Consider the following 22,761-nt stretch of genomic DNA (forward strand, 5'->3'; position numbering starts at 1 on the left):
AAATCCATAGACTACAAGGGTGAATATACAGTACTACTCAATGAGACCAAAAAAAACCAAAGTTTTGAAATACCACTTAATTCCTCTCATATTCTTTCTTTCCTCATATATTTCATATAGGTATAGTTTATGAATTTCAACATCCATTAACATTGTTGATGTTTTCTTCTGACCCTCTGACAGACTCATCTTAAAAGGACAGAACTGTCAATAACATATGGACCAAACTGACTCAGACTATTCAGCCACATACAATTATTTAACATAGCTCCAGTCCTGTTATAAATTTTGACTATTCAAATGATATGAAAAATCCTTATCAGTTTTAAATATCTGCATGGAAAAAATTATTTTTAAAAAAGTACAAAGATGAGTCACAAGTTGAAAAAAACTATTTGTGATACTTGATAAAAAGCTAATTTGCTTACTATACAGTGAAAGAAAAGTAAAAGCCACTCAGTCATGTCTGACTCTTTGCAACTCCATGCACTATACAGTCCATGGAATTCTCCAGGCCAGAATACTGGAGTGGGTAGCATTTCCCTTCTCCAGGGGATCTCCCTGACCAAGGAATCAAACTGCAGTCTCCTGCACTGCAGGCGGATTCTTTACCAACTGAGCTATCAGGGAAGCCCTTCAGTTCAGTTCAGTTGCTCAGTCGTGTCCGACTCTTTGCCACCCCATGAATTACAGCACGCCAGGCCTCCCTGTCCATCACCAACTCCCGGAGTTCATTCAAACTCACGACCATCCAGTCGGTGATGCCATCCAGCCATCTCATTCTCTGTCATCCCCTTCTCCTCCTGCCCCCAATCCCTCCCAGCATCAGGGTCTTTTCCAGTGAGTCGACCCTTCGCATGAGGTGGCCAGAGTATTGGAGTTTCAGCCTCAGCATCAGTCCTTCCAATGAACACCCAGGACTGGTCTCCTTTAGAATGGACTGGTTGGATCTCCTTAGTCCAAGGGACTCTCAAGAGTCTTCTCCAACACCACAGTTCAAAAGCATCCATTCTTCGGCACTCAGCTTTCTTCACAGTCCAACTCTCACATCCATACATGACCACTGGAAAAACCATAGCCTTGACTAGACGGACCTTGGTTGGCAAAGTAATGTCTCTGCTTTTTAATATGCTATCTAGGTTGGTCATAACTTCCCTCCAAGGAATAAGCGTCTTTTAATTTCATGGCTGCAATCACCATCTGCAGTGATTTTGGAGCCCCAAAAAATAAAGTCTGACACGGTTTCCACTGTTTCCCCATCTATTTCCCATGAAGTGATGGGACCAGATGCCATGATCTTCATTTTCTGAATGCTGAGCTTCAAGCCAACTTTTTCACTCTCCTCTTTCACTTTCAACAAGAGGCTTTTTAGTTCTTCTTCACTTGCTGCCATAAGGGTGTTGTCATCTGCATATCTGAGGTTACTGATATTTCTCCCAGCAATCTTGATTCCAACTTGTGCTTCTTCCAGCCCAGCGTTCCTCATGATGTACTCTGCAGATAAGTTAAATAAGCAGGGTGACAATATACAGCCTTAACGTACTCCTTTTCCTATTTGGAACCAGTCTGTTGTTCCATGTCCAGTTCTAGCTGTTGCTTCCTGACCTGCACACAGGTTTCTCAGGAGGCAGGTCAGGTGGTCTGGTATTCCCATCTCCTTCAGAATTTTCCACAGTTTGTTGTGATCCACATAGTCAAAGGCTTTGGCATAGTCAATAAGGCAGAAATAGATGTTTTTCTGGAACTCTCTTGCTTTTTCGATGATCCATTGGATGTTGGCAATTTGATCTCTGGTTCCTCTGCCTTTCCTAAAACCAGCCTGAACATCTGGAAGTTCACGGTTCACATGTTGCTGAAGCCTGGCTTGGAGGATTTTGAGCATGACTTTGCTAGTGTGTGAGATGAGTTCAATTGTGCAGTAGTTTGAGCATTCTTTGGCATTGCCTTTCTTTGGGATTGGAATGAAGACTGACCTTTTCCAGTCCTGTGGCCACTGCTGAGTTTTCCTAATTTGCTGGCATATTGAGTGCAGCACTTTCACAGCATCATCTTTCAGGATTTGAAATAGCTCAATTGGAATTCCATCACCTCCACTAACTTTGTTCGTAGAGATGCTTTCTAAGGCCCACCTGACTTCACATTCCAGGATGTCTGGCTCTAGGTGAGTGATCACACCATCGTGATTATCTTGGTCATGAAGATCTTTTTTGTACAAATCTTCTGTGAATTCTTGCCACCTCTTCTTAATATCTTCTGCTTCTGTTAGGTCCACACCATTTCTGTCCTTTATCGAGCCCATCTTTGCATGAAATATTCCCTTGGAATCTCTAATGTTCTTGACGAGATCGCTAGTCTTTCTCATTCTGTTGTTTTCCTCTATTTCTTTGCATCGATTGCTGAGGAAGGCTTTCTTATCTCTCCTTGCTATTCTTTGGAACTCTGCATTCAGATGCTTATATCTTTCCTTTTCTCCTTTGCTTTTCGTTCCTCTTCTTTTCATAGCTCTTTTTAAGGCCTCCCCAGACAGCCACTTTACTTTTTTGCATTTCTTTTACATGGGGATGGTCTTGGTCCCTGTCTCCTGTACAATGTCACGAACCTCCGTCCAGAGTTCATCAGGCACTCTATCAAACCTAGTCCTTTAAATCTATTCCTCACTTCCACTGTATAATCATAAGGGATTTGATTTAGGTCATACCTGAATGATCTAGTGGTTGTCCCTTCTTTCTTCAATTTAAGTCTGAATTTGGCAATAAAGAGTTCATGATCTGATCCACAGTCAGCTCCCGGTCTTGTTTTTGCTGACTGTATAGAGCTTCTACATCTTTGGCTGCAAAGAATATAATCAATCTGATTTCAGTGTTGACCATCTGGTGATGTCCATGTGTAGAGTCTTCTCTTGTGTTGTTGGAAGAGGGTGTTTGCTATGACCAGTGCGTTCTCTTGGCAAAATTCTATTAGCCTTTGCCCTGCTTCATTCTGTACTCCAAGGCCAATTTGGCCTGTTACTCCAGGTATTTCTTGGCTTCCTACTTTTGCATTCCAGTCCCCTATAATGAAAAGGACATCTTTTTTGGGTGTTAGTTATAAAAGGTCTTGTAGGTCTTCATGGAACCGTTCAACTTCGACTTCTTCTATAGTAAGGGAAGCACTTACTATATAAAAATCTACAAATAAATTAGAAAAAGAAACCAGTGGAAAAAGCAAAGAATATGCACATGCGGATCATGAGAAAGGAAATTCATATGGCTTTTAATCATATTTTTTAATGTGAGGCTTCAATTATTTTAAAAGAAAATCAAAGCATGAAATATCACTTTTCACCTCTTCTACTAATAGGGGAAAAAAATACATTTTAATGGTAAGAGCATAAAGAAAAAGTCCCACTCATATATTGTTCGTGGAAGTGCAAGCTGGTGTAATCATAGAACAATTTAGGAATATCTAAAAAAAAAATGTAAAAGTTACACACCCTTCAAATTCTAGAATTTTTTCCTACTTCTAGTAAATTAGACTTCAGATACATTAACCTATGTAAACAAAACTATATATACCAGGATATTCATAACAGAATCATCTGTATGAGCAGAGCTCTTGGGTGAACAGGTGCATTGTCAATGAGAAGTACTATTTTGAAAGGAATCTTTTTTCCTGAGCAACAGATTTCAACAGTGGGCTTAAAACAGTCAATAAACCATGTTGTCAACAGATGTACTGTCATCCAGGTAGAAAGACTTAGCATAATTCCTAAGGACCCTAGGATTTCATGAATAGTAAATAGCATTGGCTTCAACTTAAAAGTTACTAGCTGCATTAGCCCTTAATAAGAGTCAGCCTGTCCTTTTGAAGCTTCAAAATCAGGCACTGACTTCTCCCCTGTAGCTATGAAAGGCCTAGATGGCATCTTCTTCCAAAAGAAGGCTGTTTCATCTACACTGAAAATCTGTTGTCTAGTGTAGCCACCCTCATTAATTACCATAGTGAGGTCTTCTGGTTAACTGGCTTCTATGTCAGCACTTGCTGTGTCATATTCCACTTTCCTGTTATGGAAACAGCTTCCTTCCTTAAACCTCATAAACCAACTTCTACTAATTTCAGTTTTTTCCTCTGCAGCTTCCTCACCTCTCTCAGCCTTCCGAGAAGTAAAGAGAATTAGGGCCTTACTGAGGATTAGGCTTTGGCTTACAGAAATGTTGTACTTGGTGTGATCTTCTATCCAGACCCCTACAACTTTCTCTGTGTCAGTAAAGAGGCTGTTTCACTTCCTTATCTTTGTGTGCTCATTAGAGTAGCACTTTTCTCCCACACAGGTTTAATAAGTTTATCCCTTCAGTGCCTATTTGCAGTGCCCAATATTCTTTCAAAGTAAGCTGATCGCCGAAGAATTGATGCTTTTGAACTGTGGTGCTGGAGAAGACTCTTGAGAGTCCCTTGGACTGCAAGGAGATCGATCCTGGGTGTTCACTGGAAGCACTGATGCTGAAGCTGAAACTCCAATACTTTGGCCACCTCATGCGACGAGTTGACTCACTGGAAAAGACTCTGATGCTGGGAAGGATTGGGAGCGGGAGGAGAAGGGGATGACAGAGAATGATATGGCTGGATGGCATCACCGACTCGATGGACATGAGTTTGGGTAAACTCCGGGGGTTGGTGATGGACAGGGAGGCCTGGTGTGCTGTGATTCATGGGGTCAGTCACGACTGAGTGACTGAACTGAACTGATTATTCCTTCGAAATACCAGACAGACTTAGCAGTGGCCAACAGTAAAGTTTAGACCTGCAAAGTTTAAAAGCTCAGGTCCTCTGAGCATTCTGTTACACTTGTCCAAAATTGGCGATTCTCTATAGTTGAACAGCTTTAAATATACCAGTGAAAAAAGTTTTCTCCCCTTCAAGGGGAAGAAAGAAAATCACTCCTCAAAACCCAGCTGAACTGTCTGTAGGGGCTTTCTCCTCCTGCCCCCATCTCTTTAGGCTTGTTTTTTGCAGCAGAGCAAGAGACCAAAATCTAACCTGAGTTACAAGAAACAAGACATTGATGGCTACAAAGGGAGTGACAGAAGCAGCAGATTCTCCTTTACCTCCTGCATCCAATATATGTGCCTCACAGAAAAACAAAAATAACAGGTCCACAAAATACAAGAGCTAGAATTATAAAAAAATCCAGTCATCCAATGGTGGTGCAGTGTTAGTCACTCAGTTGTGTCTGACTCTTTGTGACCCCATGGACTGCAGACTGCCAGGCTCCTCTGTCCATGGGATTCTCAAGGCAAGAATTCTGAAGTGGGTGGCCATTTCCTTCTCCAGGGGATCTTCCTGACCCAGAGACCACCTGCATTGCAGTCAGGACACATACAACATTTACCAATTAAGTCTGGAGCCTTATATGGGTGCAATTAATTGTGCCCCAAAACAACCACAATACTAGCATCACAGATAACCATAACAACTATAATAAAAATTTTTTGAAATATTGTGAGGATTACCAAAATGTGACATAGAGATATGAAGTGAGCAAATGCTAATGGGGGGAAAAAATGCCACCAATAAACTTGCTCAAAGCAAAGTTGCCACAAACCTTCCATTTGTAAAAAAGAAAAAAAAAATGCAGCATCTGCAAAGTGCAATAAAGCAAAGCACAGTAAAATGAGGCATGCCAATATTTTAGCTTGCTCCTTGGAAGAAAAGCTATGACCAACCTAGACAGCATATTAAAAAGCAAAGACATTACTTTGCCAACAAAGGTCAAAGCTTTGTTTTTTCCAGTAGTCATGTATGGAGGTGAGTTGGACTGTGAAGAAAGCTGATTGCCGAAGAATTGATGCTTTTGAATTGCGGTGTTGGAGAAGACTCTTGAGAGTCCCTTGGACTGCAAGGAGATCCAGCCAGTCCATTCTAAAGGAGACCAGTCCTGGGCATTGATTGGAAGGACTGATGTTGAAGCTGAAACTCCAATATTTTGGCCACCTGATGCTTAGAGCTGACTCATTTGAAATGACCCTGATGGTGGGAAAGATTGAGGGCAGGAGGAGAAGGGGACAACAGAGGATGAGATGGTTGGATGGCATCACTGACTCTATGGACATGAGTTTGGGTAAGCTCTGGGAGTTGATGATGGACAGGGAGGCCTGGCGTGCTGCAGTCCATGGGGTCACAAAATCGGACACGACTGAGCGACTGAACTGAATATTTTAGCCAATGACAAAACTGCCAATATTTACATTAAAGGTAGATATGCTTTAGATAGCTCATGATTTGAAATGTTGTGGGAGGAACATGGCTTTCTTACTTTTAGTGTAAATTAAAATGGCCCCTATGTTCAGGAATTATTGAATGCAATACTTTTACCTGCCACTTTAGCTATTAAAATTCCAGGACAGTCTAAACTTGACTCTCTGGAAGCCAAGGGAAATCACCTTGCTGACACCTCTGCAAGGAATGCTACCGTTAAAAGAACCAACGATCGCCAAACCTCTGTCATGGTCGAAAGGGATATTTCCCTAAATGATAACTTAGGAAAACTGGCTACAGAAGCCCAACAATGGCCTCAGAAAAAACAAAAACAGGATTGGAAACTCAACAATTGTTGACTTCATAAAAAGAGAAAGCTCTGGTTTGGACCAAATAACAACCCCGTCCCACCAGAGACTCTCAAATTCTCAGTCCTCACCATCGTACGTGCAATAAGCCACTGGTCTACTAACAAAATGATAGTCTCCATGAATCAATATTGGTGAGAAAACAATAACAAGGCCACAAAAAGTGCCTACCTCACTTGTCTCATTTATCTGAAGCACAACCCAGGGAAGCCTGTTAGTACTGCTCTCGGACATTTTAAACTGCCCAATGGACCATTTGAGGTCTGGCAAAATGCATATCATACAACTTCTTCTGTCTTATGAATATAAATATGTTTTAGTCATGGTTTGTATGTTATCACACTGGATGGAAGCCTTCCGTTGCAGACAGGATACTGCCTCCTTTGTGGTTAAAAAGTCCTTTAGGAAAAAAATTATCCCTACCAAAAGAATGCTTCTCAAACTTCACAGTGATCAAGAACACATTCTATGGCCACTTTCTTTGACAAGCCTGAGTAATTTGGCTGGTTTTACAATACTTTCACTGTGTTTACCACCCTCAATCCTCTGATTTAGTCAAATGCCCAAACGGCAATAAGACTGGAAAAATTTGTAGAGGCTCTCCAAATACCTTGACCAAAAGCACTGCCATTGGTCCTTCTAAATCTTAGATCTACCCTTTTTGGAATTCATAAACATTCACCTTTGAAATAGTCATAGGATGCCTGCTGCACTTGGTCCTGGTTTTTTTGATGTGCAACTAATAAAAAGGAAAGATATTCCAATATTGCAAAGGTCTAATTGCTTCTATTAAAAATAGTCAAGTTTGGTACAGCAATTTTTTCACAGTGCACTCTCAGGAGACAATTAAGCATCACATCTTGAAACCTGGAGATTTCATCTAAAGGAAGACACCTCCAGGAGAGTATTTTTAAAAGTTAATGTAAGATCATGGCATCTGGTACCATCACTTCATGGGAAATAGATGGGAAAACAGTGGAAAAAGTGTCAGACTTTATTTTTTTGGGCTCCAAAATCACTGCGGATGCTGATTGCAGCCATGAGATTAAAAGACGCTTACTCCTTGGAAGGAAAGTTATGACCAACCTAGATAGTATATTAAAAAGCAGAGACATTACTTTGCCAACCAAGGTCCGTCTAGTCAAGGCTATTGTTTTTCCCGTGGTCATGTATGGATGTGAGAGTTGGACTAGGAAGAAAGCTGAGCGCCAAAGAATTGATGCTTTTGAACTGTGGTGCTGGAGAAGACTCTTGAGAGTCCCTTGGACTGCAAGGAGATCCAACCAGTCCATTCTAAAGGAGACCAGTCCTGGGTGTTCATTGGAAGGACTGATGCTAAAGCTGAAACTCCAATACTTGGCCACCTCATGTGAAGAGTTGACTCACTGGAAAAGACTCTGATGCTGGGAAGGATTGGGGGCGGGAGGATAATGGGACGACAGAGAATGAGATGGCTGGATGGCATCACTGACTCGATGGACATGAGTTTGAGTGAACTCCGGGAGTTGGTGATGGACAGGGAGGCCTGGCGTGCTGTGACTCATGGGGTCGCAAAGAGTCGGACACAACTGAGCAACTGAACTGAACTGAAAGTTAAAATACTGCTGCATTTAAAGTAACTATATACAAAAAGTGATAAAATACTACACAAGAAGATACAAAACTTTTTTTTTAATGTTTGAGCCAAACTGATACAAACTCACTTTCACAACTTCCTCTGATCAATCAAAATGCTATGACAGAGACAACCCTGATAGTCCAGTGGCTAAGACTGTGCTCCTAATGCAGAGGGCCTGAGTTCATTCCCTGGTCAGGAAACCAGATCCCATATGCCACAGCTAAGACCCAGTGCAAGCAAACAAAATTCTTTTTTTTAATGTTATGACAATCAAGGCAAACCAACTACATTCTGAAAATAATTCAGCTAGTATTAAACACAACCTAAATCTAACTCCCCCAACTTCAACTAGAAATAAATATGTACTCTAAAGCAGAAGAGTAGGGAATTTCCTGGCGGTCCAGTGGTTAGGACTCTACACTCTTGCTGCTGAGGCTCTGGGTTCAATTCTTGCATCAGGGAAATAACATCCCATAAGTTGCATGGTGCAGTCAAATATATAGATAGATAGATAGATATGTAGAGAGAGAGCAGTGTAAAACTGCTTGAGACATTTAACTATTTCAACTCTTTAATTCAAGAAAAAGGAATAAGCTCAAAAATTAATATTTATTAAGTAGATATCTACATTTTACCCACATAGGAAATTCAAATGAAGAATAAATTTCTGGAATCCATTTTTAAACAACCAAAAACTTCTTTCAGGAAACTAAAACTGTATTTTTATTTTTCAAATCTGTCCTTGGGCTAAAATTCTGAATCAATAAATTACTTATAGTGTTAATCATCTTTTGTTTTTAGTTAGCAACTTTTAATTTGCATTATAAAGACTTATTCCCTTCATTAATAAGAAAGGAAGATATAAGCAATGATTTTACAATTATTTCAGAGATGCATATGAAATTACAATCATTCCTTTACTATCTTAAAAACTATTATTTTTATATAGCCTCATTTTGTTTGATACTTTTCTTCATTATCTGGTTTACTTCCCAGTATTCATTCAAGAAACATTTATGTCAGATACTGCATTAAGTATTAGTTTAATTACAGTTTTATAACTTTAAATACTTAAAAATAAACCACTTACCCTGCAGTGAAGTTTATATTTTGATTAACAAAGTTGTGAGATAATAAAATGAAAGAATAAACTCAGTTTCAAGTACTCATCCTTTGCTCTATCATCATTATAAAGACTCAAATTTCAGAATACTGTGCCAACATAACCTTAAACCCCAAAATGAAAACTAGATGCTTACAAAACATCCAGGGGCATTCCTATATAACTGTCCGGCAGTAAGTCTAATATTCCATAGCAAAAGATAGTTATAATGGATTATTATTTGCTTAATGATCATTCGAATCAGAGACAGTCCAATGCAATGGTTAGGAAAGTAAACTCCAGAGCCTAACTACTAATTTAGAATCCAGGGCAACTCAGCTTCCTAACTGTGGAACTTGAGCAGGATGCTACTTAGTAACCTTGCCGTACCCTCAGTTTTCTTTTGTGTTCAGTTCAGTCGCTCAGTCGTGTCCGACTCTCCGCGACCCCATGAATCACAGCACGCCAGGCCTCCCTATCCATCACCAACTCCCTGAGTTCACTCAAACTCATGTCCACAGAGTCGGTGATACCATCCAGCCATCTCATTCTCAGTCGTCCCCTTCTCCTCCCGCCCCCAACCTTTCCCAGCATCAGACTCTTTTCCAGTGAGTCAACTCGTCGCATGAGGTGGCCAAAGTATTGCAGTTTCAGCTTCAGCATCAGTCCCTCCAATGAACACCCAGGATCGATCTCCCTTAGAATGGACTGGTTGGATCTCCTTGCAGTCCAAGGGACCCTCAAGAGTCTTCTCCAGCACCACAGTTCAAAAGCATCAATTCTTCGGCGATCAGCTTTCTTCACAGTCCAACTCTCACATCCATACACGACCACGGGAAAGACCATAGCCTTGACTAGACGGACCTTTGTTGGCAAAGTAATGTCTCTGCTTTTTAATATATTATCAAGGTTGGTCATAACTTTCCTTCCAAGGAGTAAGCGTCTTTTAATTAATAAGGGGTAAAAATATTAACTATCTCATAAGAAAGATAGTTGTGAGAATTAAATGAGTTAACTTATGTAAAGGACTTAGAACAGTACCTAAAACACAGTAAACACAAAACGTTAGTGATTAAAATCTGAAATCAACAGACCCTATACTTTATGGAAAGAACACTGCCAACATACAGTATTTTATAATTTACATGATTCTTCCAAATATACCAAATGAAAATTTTACTTTTTATAAAATATATTTTGAATTTATGACCAATTTCCAGAACAATTTTTATAAATAGTTCTCATAAATCTTCATAGAGATTAGGAAGTAATTTAACAAGAGTATTATTTGACAGTGGAGCAACTTTCAAAAATCCCACTTCTGCATAACCTAAAAGATTTAAGACAGCACTCTACACAAAAATATTACATACAGAACAAAAGCATTTGTAACTGTTTTTAGTAGTCTCTCAAGAAGTTGTGCAATCCCCATAATATACTTTTCCCAAGGACAAGAAACTATACACAAGGTCAATAAAGGTGCCTGAATTCCAAAATCATATTAGTAACAAGAAAATTTCTGAGAGGGAAATGAGAATGACCAAATCAAACCAGTCAATCCTAAAGGAAATCAACACTGAATACTCATTGGAAGGACTGATATTGAAGCTCCAATACTTTGGCCACATAACGCAAAGAGCCAACTCATTGGAAAAGACCCTTTTGCTGGGAAAGATTGAAGGCAGGAGAAGGAGGAGCCAACAGATGATGAGATGGTTGGATGGCATCACCGATTCAATGGACATGAGTTTGAGTAAACTCTGGGAGATACAAGCTGCAGTCCATGGGGTCACAAAGAGTTGGGCACAACTTAGCAAATTCACAAATTCACTCGAAAATAAAAAGTACTGTTTCAACCTAAGTGCTTAGCCTTATTAAATATATACTCTTCAGTATCAAACTACACTAACAAAATTTCAGGAAACTAAGCTCTTAAAGGAGAAGGCAATAGCAACCCACTCCAGTATTCTTGCCTGAGAATCCCAGTGACAGAGGAGCCTGGTAGGCTGCCATCTCTGGGGTCACACACAGTCGGACACGACTGAAGCGACTTAGCAGTATCAACAGCAAGCTCTTAAAAGACAAAGGTCACAGAGTAAGTCTCACAAAGTTGATGGCTTCCTCTGCTCTATAACTTGGCATAATAACCTCATAAATATATAAAGGTTAACATGCTTGCATTTAAAATGTTGTCACTTATAAACCTGTGCTTTCTGATAAGAATTTTATTGTTTTTGCTCTTACATTTAGGTCTTCGATACATTTTGAGTTGATTTTTGTGTATGGTGTGAGACAGGGATCCAAATTCAACCTTCTGTAAGTGGATATCCAGTTGTCTACTGTTCAGCAACTTTCACCGAAGACTTTCTACCCACTTTGAATGATCTTCACACTACTGTTGAGAATCAGTTGACCATACATGTGAGGATTTATTTCCAGACTCTCAATTCCATCAGTTCAGTTGCTCAGTCATGTCCAACTCTTTGCAACCCCATGAATCACAACACGCCAGGCCTCCCTGTCCATCACCAACTCCCATAGTTCACTCAAACTCACCTCCATCGAGTCAGTGATGCCATCCAGCCATCTCATTCTCTATTGTCTCCTTCTCCTCCCACCCTCAATCCCTCCCAGCATCAGGGTCTTTTCCAGTGAGTCAACTCGTCTCATGAGGTGGCCAAAGTATTGGAGTTTCAGCTTTAGCATCAGTCCTTCCAATGAACACCCAGGATTGATCTCCTTTAGAATAGTCTGGTTGGATCTCCTTACAGTCCAAGGGACTCTCAAGAGTCTTCTCCAACACCACAGTTCAAAAGCATCAATTCTTCAGTGATCAGCTTTCTTCACAGTCCAACTCTCACATCCATACATGACCACGGGAAAAACCATAGCCTTGACTAGACGGACCTTGGTTGGCAAAGTAATGTCTCTGCTTTTTAATATGCTATCTAGGTTGGTCATAACTTTCCTTCCAAGGAGTAAGTGTCTTTTAATTTCACCATCTGCAGTGATTTTGGAGCCCCAAAAAATAGTCTGACACTGTTTCCACTGTTTCCCCATCTATTTCCCATGAAGTGATGGGACCAGATGACATGATCTTTGTTTTCTGAATGTTGAGCTTCAAGCCAACTTTTTCACTCTCCTCTTTCACTTTCATCAAGAGGCTTTCTAGTTCCTCTTCATTTTCTGCCATAAGGGTGCTGTCATCTGCATATCTGAGGTTATTGATATTTTTCCTGGCAATCTTGATTCCAGCTTGTGCTTCTTCCAGCCCAGTGTTCCTCATGATGTACTCGGCATAGAAATTAAATAAGCAGGGTGACAATATACAACCTTGACGTACTCCTTTTCCTATTTGGAACCAGTCCGTTGTTTCATGTCCAGTTCTAACTGTTGCTTCCTGACCTGCATACAGGTTTCTCAAGAGGCAGGTCAGGTGGCCTGGTATTCCCATCTCTTCCAGAATTTTCCACAGTTTGTTGTAATCCACACAGTCAAAGGCTTTGGCATAGTCAATGAAGCAGAAATAGATGTTTACGTTATTCTTATGCTTGTAACACACTGTCTAGATTACTCTCACTTTACAGATTTTGAAACTGGGAAGAGTGAGACCTCTAAGTTTGTTCTTTTTCAAGACTGTCTTGGGAATTCCCTGGCAATCCAGTGGTTAGGATTCCATTTCCACTGCAGGTGGCATGGGTTCAATCCCTGGTCTGGGAACTAAAGTCCTGCAAGGCTCAAACAGAGATCCCAGTAATTTTTGGAATGAAAAGTGAAAGTCAGTCACTCAGTCATGTCTAGCTCTTTGTGACCTCATGGTCTATAGCCCACCAGGCTCCTCTATCCATGGAATTCTCCAGGCAAGAATACTAGAATGGATTGCCATCTCCCTTTCCAGGGAATCTTCCCAACCCAGGGATCGAACCCAGGTCTCCCACATTGCAGGCAGACTCTTTACCAACTGCCACCAGGGATATCAATTTTTTTTTTTTTTTTTTTTTTAGCTCAGCTGGTAAAGAATCTGCCAGCAATGCAGGAGATCCTAGTTCGATTCCTGGGTCAGGAAGATTCGCTGGAGAAGGGATAGGCTACCCACTCCAGTACTCTTGGGCTTCCCTGGTGGCTCAGCTGGTAAAGAACCCCCCTGCAATGTGGGAGAGCTGGGTTCGATCCCTGGGTGGGAAGGTCCCTTGGAGAAGGGAACGGCTACCCAACTCCAGTATTCTGGCCTGGAGAATTCCATGGACTGTATATCCATGGGGTCACAAAGAGTTGGACACAACTGAGCAACTTTCATAATTTTAGAATACTGTCCTTTAAATCTAATAACTATCTTCTTCTCTCTTCTCTGCTTGCTTCTACTTTCTGTTTATTTGGTTAATTCTTTCCAATATGTCTTTTCTTCTAACCTATTCTTTCTTCCTCTCATCTTCAGAAACTATTTTTTCTTGTGCCTATTATCTAAAAATGAACACCAATCCATGATTTGGCAAAATGTAAGCATCAAGTTTTCTGATTTTCCTTTTATGATGACAGAGGGAAATAATCATCTTAAGAAGTTACATCTTCATCAAAGTGATTTTTTATGCAATTCTGCAAGTGAAAAGAATACTGATTTTAAAAATTTCCTATCATTTTCTGAAATTAAGTCCACATTAATAGAAACATTACTATGGCAATTTTTTAACTTCCACTATGGCAAACTTATGCAGTCATAGCATGGAAATGTCATATATATAATCATGAAAAGGGAAACTGTACACAGTAAGATTCCTTCCCATATGTAACAGTCACAGCTAAACTTTTTTTCAGTCTTGCAAAACTACAACACAGAGTCACGTTTCCTACGTTCCACACCTGATATTTCTTTGCAATCTGTTCTTTACCCACAACACAGTGCCACATCCCTATTACGAATCAATATTTGTCAACTAGAATCTCAACAACTCACACTCCAGAATACTGCAAGTTATATTATTAATAGTGTGAAGAATACTTCACACTATTAAATACTGCATATTCTCCAGACTAAAATTTCCTCTCCTAGAGGTAATATAGTCTGGAGATGAAAACAGGTTTTTGGTAGTGGTCACAGTAAGGGCCCTTAAAGACCCTTAAAGACCACCTGCCTCCCCACTTTTATGGTTCTACTCTCTAGTTACTCTTACTGCTTTCTCAATCTCCCACTGTGTGTGTGTGTGTGTGCTTAGTCGCTCAGTCGTGTCCGACTCTTTGCGACCCTGTGGACTGCAGCCCACCAGGCTCTTCTGTCCATGGGGATTCTCCAGGCAAGAATACTGGAGTGGGTTGCCATGCTCTCCTCCAGGGGATCTTCCCCACACGAGGATTGAACTCAGGTCTCCCACATTGCAGGCAGATTCTTTATCATCTGAGCCACTAGGGAAGCTCCAATCTCCAATTGATTTCCAATAAAATGGACTAGTCTCTCATCTCAATATCCCACAAGTCACACAGTCAAAAAAAAAAAAAGATGTACAGAAAAAGTTCCAGAAAGTTATGCATTAAAGTATTAACACTAATCACTATATTGGCAACATTACGAGGGCAGCATTTTTGCTCATCGTATATTTTCTAATTTCACACAACACAAACATAGAGATTTTGTAATAACAAGAGGGTTTAATTTTGTTTTGGATGTACCACACCACATGCAGGATCTTCCCTGACCATGGGTCGAACCTGTGTCCCCTGCAGTGGACGTGTGGACTCAGCCACTGACCCTGAGGAAGTCCAAAGTTTTTTTTTTTAATAAAGACACTGATTTAAATTTTTTACAGAAATATCTACAAGTTATCAGTCTGAAGATGTGGGAGCTATAAACACAATTGTGACCTTGAAGATAAGCTTGTTTAAATAATACTTACAATATAAACAATTGTTTTCTTTGGGTCACAGTGAATACACATTCAGTGAACATGATTTGCTCCAAGCACCATATCTGCGTTAATATTGTTGCTTCTGATTTCCTCCTACAGAAAACAGCAACCTACTCTAGCTACTAAGAAACCTCAAAATAAAAGTACTATTAAATTTAAGTTTAAACATCAGGTTTTGCCTCTAAGAGTTTTTCTAAAATAGCAACCACTCTAAAGAAGTAAGAATTGTAACCATCAAACTTAATGAAAAAGCACTGCTTCTGATTTTAGGAAAAATAAGTAAAAGAACAGCACATTAATAAGAACTGTGGAATAAAAAGAGCTTTCATTTACACTTTTATTTTTAATAATACATACAAATACACTATCAAGTATCATACACACAGCCTAGATTTAGCAGCCTTCTATAATACAACTGTGTGGTGTGGGAGACTTGATCCTTCACTGTTCCTCAAGCACTCACAGGGATTTCTTGGGTCACAGAAAAGTGATGGGGACAGGAAGAGGTTTGAGGTTTTTGTCTGTGGTTTTTTCTTTGTGGGTTTTTGTGGTCTGGTTGTTTCGTTTTGTTTTTTTTTTTTGTCTTGTCTGTGTTTTAGGTTTGTTTATTTGTGGGGAGTTGTGTTTGTTTATTTTTGGGGAAAAGAGTTTTTTTTTTGGTTTGGCAGTTTTGTTTGCTTTGGGGCTTGCTTTTAAATAGTTAATTAGCAAAAGAAGATAAACAACAAGTACCAAATCCCTACCACACACAAGGCACGTTCTAAATATCTACCTACATTCTCTCTTACTTAGTAATTCTTTGAGGTGGCTATCACTGTCCCATTACGTATATGAAAACAATGAGATGTAATAACTGTTAAGATTTGTCAAAAACTCAACTAGTACGTAGCAGAGCCAAAATCTGGAGATATGAACCTACATCTGCATCTATACTTGAGCTTTCAAAGACCTTTCTTCCTTACCATTTTCGAGGAAAGATCTGAAACAGAAAACTTGAAGAGACTACCACTAAACGATGAGGTTGAAAAATAACATCTAAGGGGGGGTGAGAGAGAGGCTCAAAAGGGAGCGGATATATGTGTGCTTACAGCTAATTCACAGTGCTGTAGAGCAGAAACAGCTGACTCATGTTGTTGTACAGCAGAAACGAACACAACATTGTAAGACAATTATCCTCCAATTAAAAATATTTAAAAAGATATATCCAAAACTCAACTGTTATTTCTACTATACACTAGCAATGAACTAGTGACGAACAATAATGTGAAATGAAATACTGATAACAGTTCCAGGTACAACAGCAACTAATACAATAAAATAAACACTCAGGAATGAATTTTTGGAAGAAGTTTAAGACCTGGGTCTGAAAACTACAAAACATTTTTGAAAGAACAGATTAAACACAGTCTCTATAAAAACTCCAGCTACTCTTGGGCAAAAATTGACAAGCTGATCCTAAAATCTATACGCAAAGGACCCAGAAAAGTCAAAAAAGTCTTGAAAAAGAATGAAGTTACAAGACTTACTCTCACTTTCAAAACCTATTACAAGCTTATTATCAACACAAATCTACTGTAACTAAATAGTATAGTACTGGCATAAGGATAGACAATAGAATAAAATTGAGAATACAGAAATAAAACCCAACATATAGTCAGCTGATTTTCAATAAAGGTACAAAGCGCCGAGTTGACTCACTGGAAAAGACTGATGCTGGGAAAGGTTGGGGGCGGGAGGAGACGGGGACGACCGAGAATGAGATGGCTGGATGGCATCACTGACTCTGTGGACATGAGTTCGAGTGAACTCCAGGAGTTGGTGATGGACAGGGAGGCCTGGCGTGCTGTGATTCATGGGGTCGCGGAGAGTCGGACACAACTGAGCGACTGAACTGAACAAAGAACATTCAATGGAACAAGAAGAGTCTTTTTGATACATAGTGCTGGGACAATAGGATCACCACATGCAAAAGAATGAATTTGGGCCACTGCTTTACACCATACACAAAAATAAACTCAGAATTGATTGACAACCTAAATATAAGGACTAAAAACATAAAACTTAGAAGCAAGCATAGGGGTAAACCTTGAATTTGGCAATGAATTCTTAGATATGACAACAAAAGCTAAAATAGATAATTTGGACTTCATCACAAAACTTTGCAAAAAAGGACATTGTCAAAAAACTGAAAACACAACCTACAGAATGGGAGAAAACATTTGCAAATCATATATGTGATTTAGTAACCAAAAATTTTTAAACTCCTACAACTCAATAATAAAAAGACAAATAGGAGTTTTTAAAACTCCTGCAACTCAATAATAAAAAGACAAATAACCCAATGAAAAACTGGACACCTGAAATGGACAAAGGATTTGAACAGACATTTCTCCAAAAATATACAAATGGGCAGTAAGCTCACGCACGTGTACACACACAGACACACACACCCAATATCATTAGTCATCAAGTCATCAAGGAAATGCAAATCAAAATTGCAATGAGATACCACTTAACACCGACCAAGATGGTTAAGTTAAAAAGACAAACAGTAACAAGTACTGGCAAGATTGTAAAACTCTCATACACTGCTGGTGGGAACGTAAAAGGATGCAATGCCTTAGGAAACAGATTTTCCACTCTTCAAAACATTAATAGAGAGTTATCATATAACCCAGCAAATGGGGTATGCCCAAGAAAAATCAAAACATTACATCCACACTGAAGCTTGTATACAAATGTTCATAGCAGTATTATTTATAACCAAAACATGGGGGATGGGGAGGACTCACGTCTATCAATGCATCAAAAGATAAAATGTGGTATATCTGTTCAATATTACTCAGCAATAAATGATACACATGCAACATGGACAAACCTCAAAAACACTGTGCTAAGGGAAAGAAACCAGTCACAAAAGACTATGTATTGTAAGATAATTCTATCTCAAAAAAGCTGGGGTTTTTTTAAAGATATTAAAAAAAAAAAAGTCATGGGAACATTATGTACAGCATGATGACTATAGTTAATAACACTGTATTGCATAATTGACAGTTGTTAAAAGAGCAGATCTTGAAACCTCTTATCACAAGAAAAAAATTTTAACGATATAACTTATTGTGATCACTTTGCAATATATAAATTTCAAATCATGTTATACACCTGTAACTAATCAAGCCATTATATTGTACACCTGTAACTAATATTATATGTCAATTATATCTCAAAAGAAGGAATTCCTTAAAAGACATTGCATGAACTACAAAAATGAAACAGTGGGAGAAAAAGAGCACCTAATTTTCAATTTTTCTTCTTCAGATGCAATCTCAATTCCTAAAATTTTGTCTTCCTATACATTCACATTTCATCCATCAACAACAAGAACTACTAAAATTAAATCAACTAGTGAAATTCAAAACACATGAAATAAACAGCCCCTGAAATATCAAATAACTTTCAAACAAATCTACTCAGCATTGATTCTGAACATAAATCTCTATTTCAAAATATCACATAAAGATTAACAAATACTCAGAGGTTTAAGCAAATTGCCAACTTTCTGAATAAACAGTAATTCAGATTTGCTTTGATGAAATTGTAAATATTTACCTACCTCAAAAGAAAAAAATCCTATAAGCCTAGCGTTCCCAAGTGATGAAGAGAAAAAAATATGTATTTTTAAATTCGGAATTCAGCTTCAGAAATTAATTTCAATCTAGCTAGGGTATACACAGTTGATGGCTTATACTAAGCAATGTATATACCCTGCTTTTGCCTAAAATATACTGAAAACAAGGAATTTATAAACAGTCATAAAAGTTGAGACCTGAGGAAAATCACATACAGTATATCTGACAGAGATCTTAACATCAAAAAGCTCCTGAAAATACCTCAAAAACTCCTATTTTGGAAGCTCCCTAAGTCAGTCTTCCTGCAAATATTTACTGACCATCTACCATGAGCCAAGCACCGCGAGTGATACCAGGATGCCATGGTGAACTCTGAACATAGCAACTTAAGAGTTTGTTAAAAATTCAGATGTACTTCTCTGCCTTGGAGAGCCTGGGCCTGAGGTGAGTCGTGACGCCTGTATTTTTATCAAGCACTCCAGTTTATTCCCAAACCCTGGCTGTCTGGGGGCAGGGTGCTGGGGGCATCCCATCCCACCCAGTGGGAGCCACACCTCCATTTCACTCGGCTTCAGTCCATTTCACTCAGCTTCCGGCACTCAGATGGATAAATACCCCAACCACACCACAAGCTGAGATAAATGTAAAGCATTCCAAAATCCCTTCTGTGCGGACACTCTGACAGACTTGCTTCCTTCCGAGGACGGACAGCTCACTCCCTCAGACTCCACCTGGGTCTGTCTGCACCTGAGCATCCCGGAGCTGCACCGACACCTGTCTCCCAGAGGCTGCGGTCTCCCTCTCCCGTGGGCCCGGGCCGCGGGCAGTCGCCGCCTCGAGGGGCCGGAGGCAAGGAGTGGCACCGAGCGCATTAGGCGCCGACTGTATACCACTCCCCTCCCCACTGGCGCGCACACACAAACACTCCCGCGGAAACTGAGGTGGGCAGGCGACAGACCCGGTCCCGACGCCGAGCGACGCGAGGCAGGGCTCGAACCCGGACGGCCGGGCGGGTTCCGCCTCGCGGGCGCTCGTCAGCCTCAGAGGCCCGGCCCGGCTCGCACCGACAGAGTTTCACAAAGAAAGTCTCCCGGCCCGCGCCCCTCAAGCACTCACCGGAGCCGGCGCCGGCGGCGACTCGGGCTCCCGCCGTCTACGACTCCGTGCCGGGGTCGACCCCGGGGTGGGCTCAGGAGCGGGCGGCGACGACTGCTCCATCCCGGCGGGGCACGGGCCGCGTCCGCCTCGAGCTAACGGTCCCGCCACCTAGGCGCGCGCGCCGGCCCCGCGCGCCATGTTCCCGCCGTGCCGCGCGCCGCCGCGGCGTCTCCCACTGCCCCCCCGCCGCGCACGCGCGTACTCGCCGCGCACGCGCCCCGCGCGCCTCCGCGCGTGCCCCCGACCGCGCACGCGCGCGCTCGCCGCGCCCCCGCCCCCCCGAAGCCTGACGCCCTCCGGCCCCGGCCCCGCTCTTCCCAGCTTCGCGCCCACCCCCTCCGCACCCCTCCGGCCTGGCCCAAGCGCTCGCTGTTCTGGGCTGGGCGCAGCCGCCTGCCGCACTGCGGACGACGCCAGACCAGGCCCCTCGTAGCATTACCCCTTTTAAAAAGCTTCACCTGCTTGGACTTGAAGCGGTGGTCTACCCCAAGAGGGAATTACCCCCAAGAAGTGTGAGGGGTAGGACATCGCTAAGGTGATGAGATCCCCATCGCAGTGGTCTGTGAGCACATGCATGAGCCTAAGCGGCACAACTGGATATCTGTGTCACTGGAAAAGCCACACTAAATGGAGAAACTGAGTTCGAGCCCCGCATCTCCACTAACCTTTGCCTGATTAAGATCAGGTCTCCAGAAGCCTGTTTTTCCTTAATAGGGAAGGTCTAACAACTAAGAAGGCAATGGCAAGCCACTCCAGTACTCTTGCCTGGAAACTCCCATGGATGGAGGAGCCTGGTAGGCTGCAGTCCGTAGGGTCGCTAAGGGTCGGACACGACTGAGCGACTTCACTTTCACTTTCACACATTGGAGAAGGAAATGGCAACCCACTCGAGTGTTCTTGCCTGGAGAATCCCAGGGACGGGGGAGCCTGGTGGGCTTCCATCTGTGGGGTCACACACAGTCGGATACGACTGAAGTGACTTAGCAGCAGCAACAACTAAGGCAAGTCAGAGGACTTGAACTAATCCAGATAAAATATCAATCCAGTGCCTAGTACTTTCACCAAGTGGTAAACTGGTGACAAAAACCTCTTAAGTGATCTTATGATCAAAAACCAAGATCTCTTGAAAAGGAAAATTTCCGTTTAAGTCTTGCCTCCACTTCTTGCCAACTGGGAAATCTCTAAACCCGTAAAGGGCAGAGGGGCAGTAACGCCTCACAGGGTTGAGGTGAGCTTTCTGAGGAGGCACACGTGTGTCTGAGCACAATGCCTGGCACACAGCAAGCTGTCCAAGCTTCAGTGGTATAATTCCAGCCCTGTCCTTCCAAGACTCCTAAAAGTTTAATGAAGGGGGCTCTGCTCCCAAACCCTGTGGTATAATTAGCTGGGAGGGGGTTCTCTAAACCTTGAGGCTGGAAGGACTCTTAGTTCCCACATCTTCACTTTCCATACTTTGCCCCAAACCTCTCCGAAAACCCTGAGGTTGGCACAAAAACAGCAGCAATTGTTTAGTTTTCCCTACTTAAAAAGAAGAGTGTCCAAGGGTCTCTTAGAGCTTGCAAATGGTTGGATTTACTACTCTGGCCTTTTCCAGATACAAGTGACCAAACAATGAAAAAAATCAAAATAATTTGTTTAATTTAAAAAAACTCAACCTGAAGTAAATCAACCAAGGGAACAAATTAAAGTCCTGGTTGGTACCTCAATGAAGGGATGTTGGATACAGGTGCTCTGCTTGTCCGTGATGACTTCATTCTCATGCAGTTCTCCCCACTGTCCTGGGCACCTCCCAGCTCACACCTCCACCATGGTAGGGTAAATAATGGCCCCCAAAGGTGTTCTCCTCCTAACTTCCCATAACTTATGAATGTGACTTTACATATTCACAGCACGAACTCTTTCCCAGTAGTTCCAGCCAAAAGCTTGGGTTTTCTTTCTTTAGGGCCCCTTTGGGTCACGTGCATCTACCTGAGCCTATCACAGCAAGAATGGACCATATAGAGCCCCTCTAGGAAGGGAGTGGGGTCAGCCCTGCCAGGACATGGGTGGGTGGGGCAAGTGGAAAAAGGGATCCTCCTAACCCTTCTAATTGCTCCTACTAATGTTGCCATCCAAGCTCCATTTGCTAATGTTTCAGTCCTGTGCCCACCTCCAGCTGGGTGGTCGGTGGGAGGAGCTCTACCAGGGGAAAGGCCTCTAGGGACCCCTTTGGCTTCTTAGGTACCATCTTCCCCTCCCGCTATGAACTCATGAGATAGGGGAAAAGAATTTCCCCCTAAAGAAAAGTGGACTATGAGATTAAGAAGAGGAAGTGGATGCTTGGTGCCCCCAGATGAGCAGTTGATGTCTCATTAGTGAGGATATGTTTCCTCTGGCTGCTGAAACAAATTACCACAATCTGGGTGACTTAAAACAACACACATTTATTCTGTTAAGTCCGGAGGTCAGAGGTCTAAAATCAGTTTCATGTGACTAAAGTCAAGGTGTAAAGTAAAAGCAGTGGTTCCTTCAGTGGGCTCTGAGGAGAGAATCCATTTCTTTGCTTTTGGTCAGCTGCTAATGACTGCCTGTAGTCCATGGCTTGTGGCCTCTTTCCTCTATTTTCAAAGAATACCACTCCCTCTCTTCTGACTCTTTGACTCTCCCTGTGTCCCTCTTAAAAGGGACACTGTGATGACACAGGCCCACTTTGATAAAACAGGATAACCTTCCCACCTCAAGATCCTTCACTTAATCACACCTGCAAAGTCTCTTT

General features: G+C 41.6%; 1 protein-coding gene across 2 annotated transcripts in view; it reads right to left on the reverse strand.

Annotated features, from left to right (window-relative positions):
- The window catches only part of TTC28 (tetratricopeptide repeat domain 28), a 599,524-nt gene extending 579,364 nt beyond the window's left edge, over positions 1-20,160 (reverse strand). For both annotated transcript variants that reach the window (XM_055405053.2, XM_055405052.2), the window contains exon 1: positions 19,965-20,160. In XM_055405053.2, the coding sequence (XP_055261028.2) occupies positions 19,965-20,066 (102 nt within the window). In that variant the 5' untranslated portion in view covers positions 20,067-20,160. The remainder of the gene's footprint in view (positions 1-19,964) is intronic.
- Between the last annotated feature and the right edge of the window lie 2,601 nt (positions 20,161-22,761).

Source organism: Moschus berezovskii, chromosome 19 (assembly GCF_049115385.1).
Source record: "Moschus berezovskii isolate FMDL1 chromosome 19, NW_MosBer_1.0, whole genome shotgun sequence".
In the NCBI taxonomy this organism is placed as follows: domain Eukaryota; kingdom Metazoa; phylum Chordata; class Mammalia; order Artiodactyla; family Moschidae; genus Moschus; species Moschus berezovskii.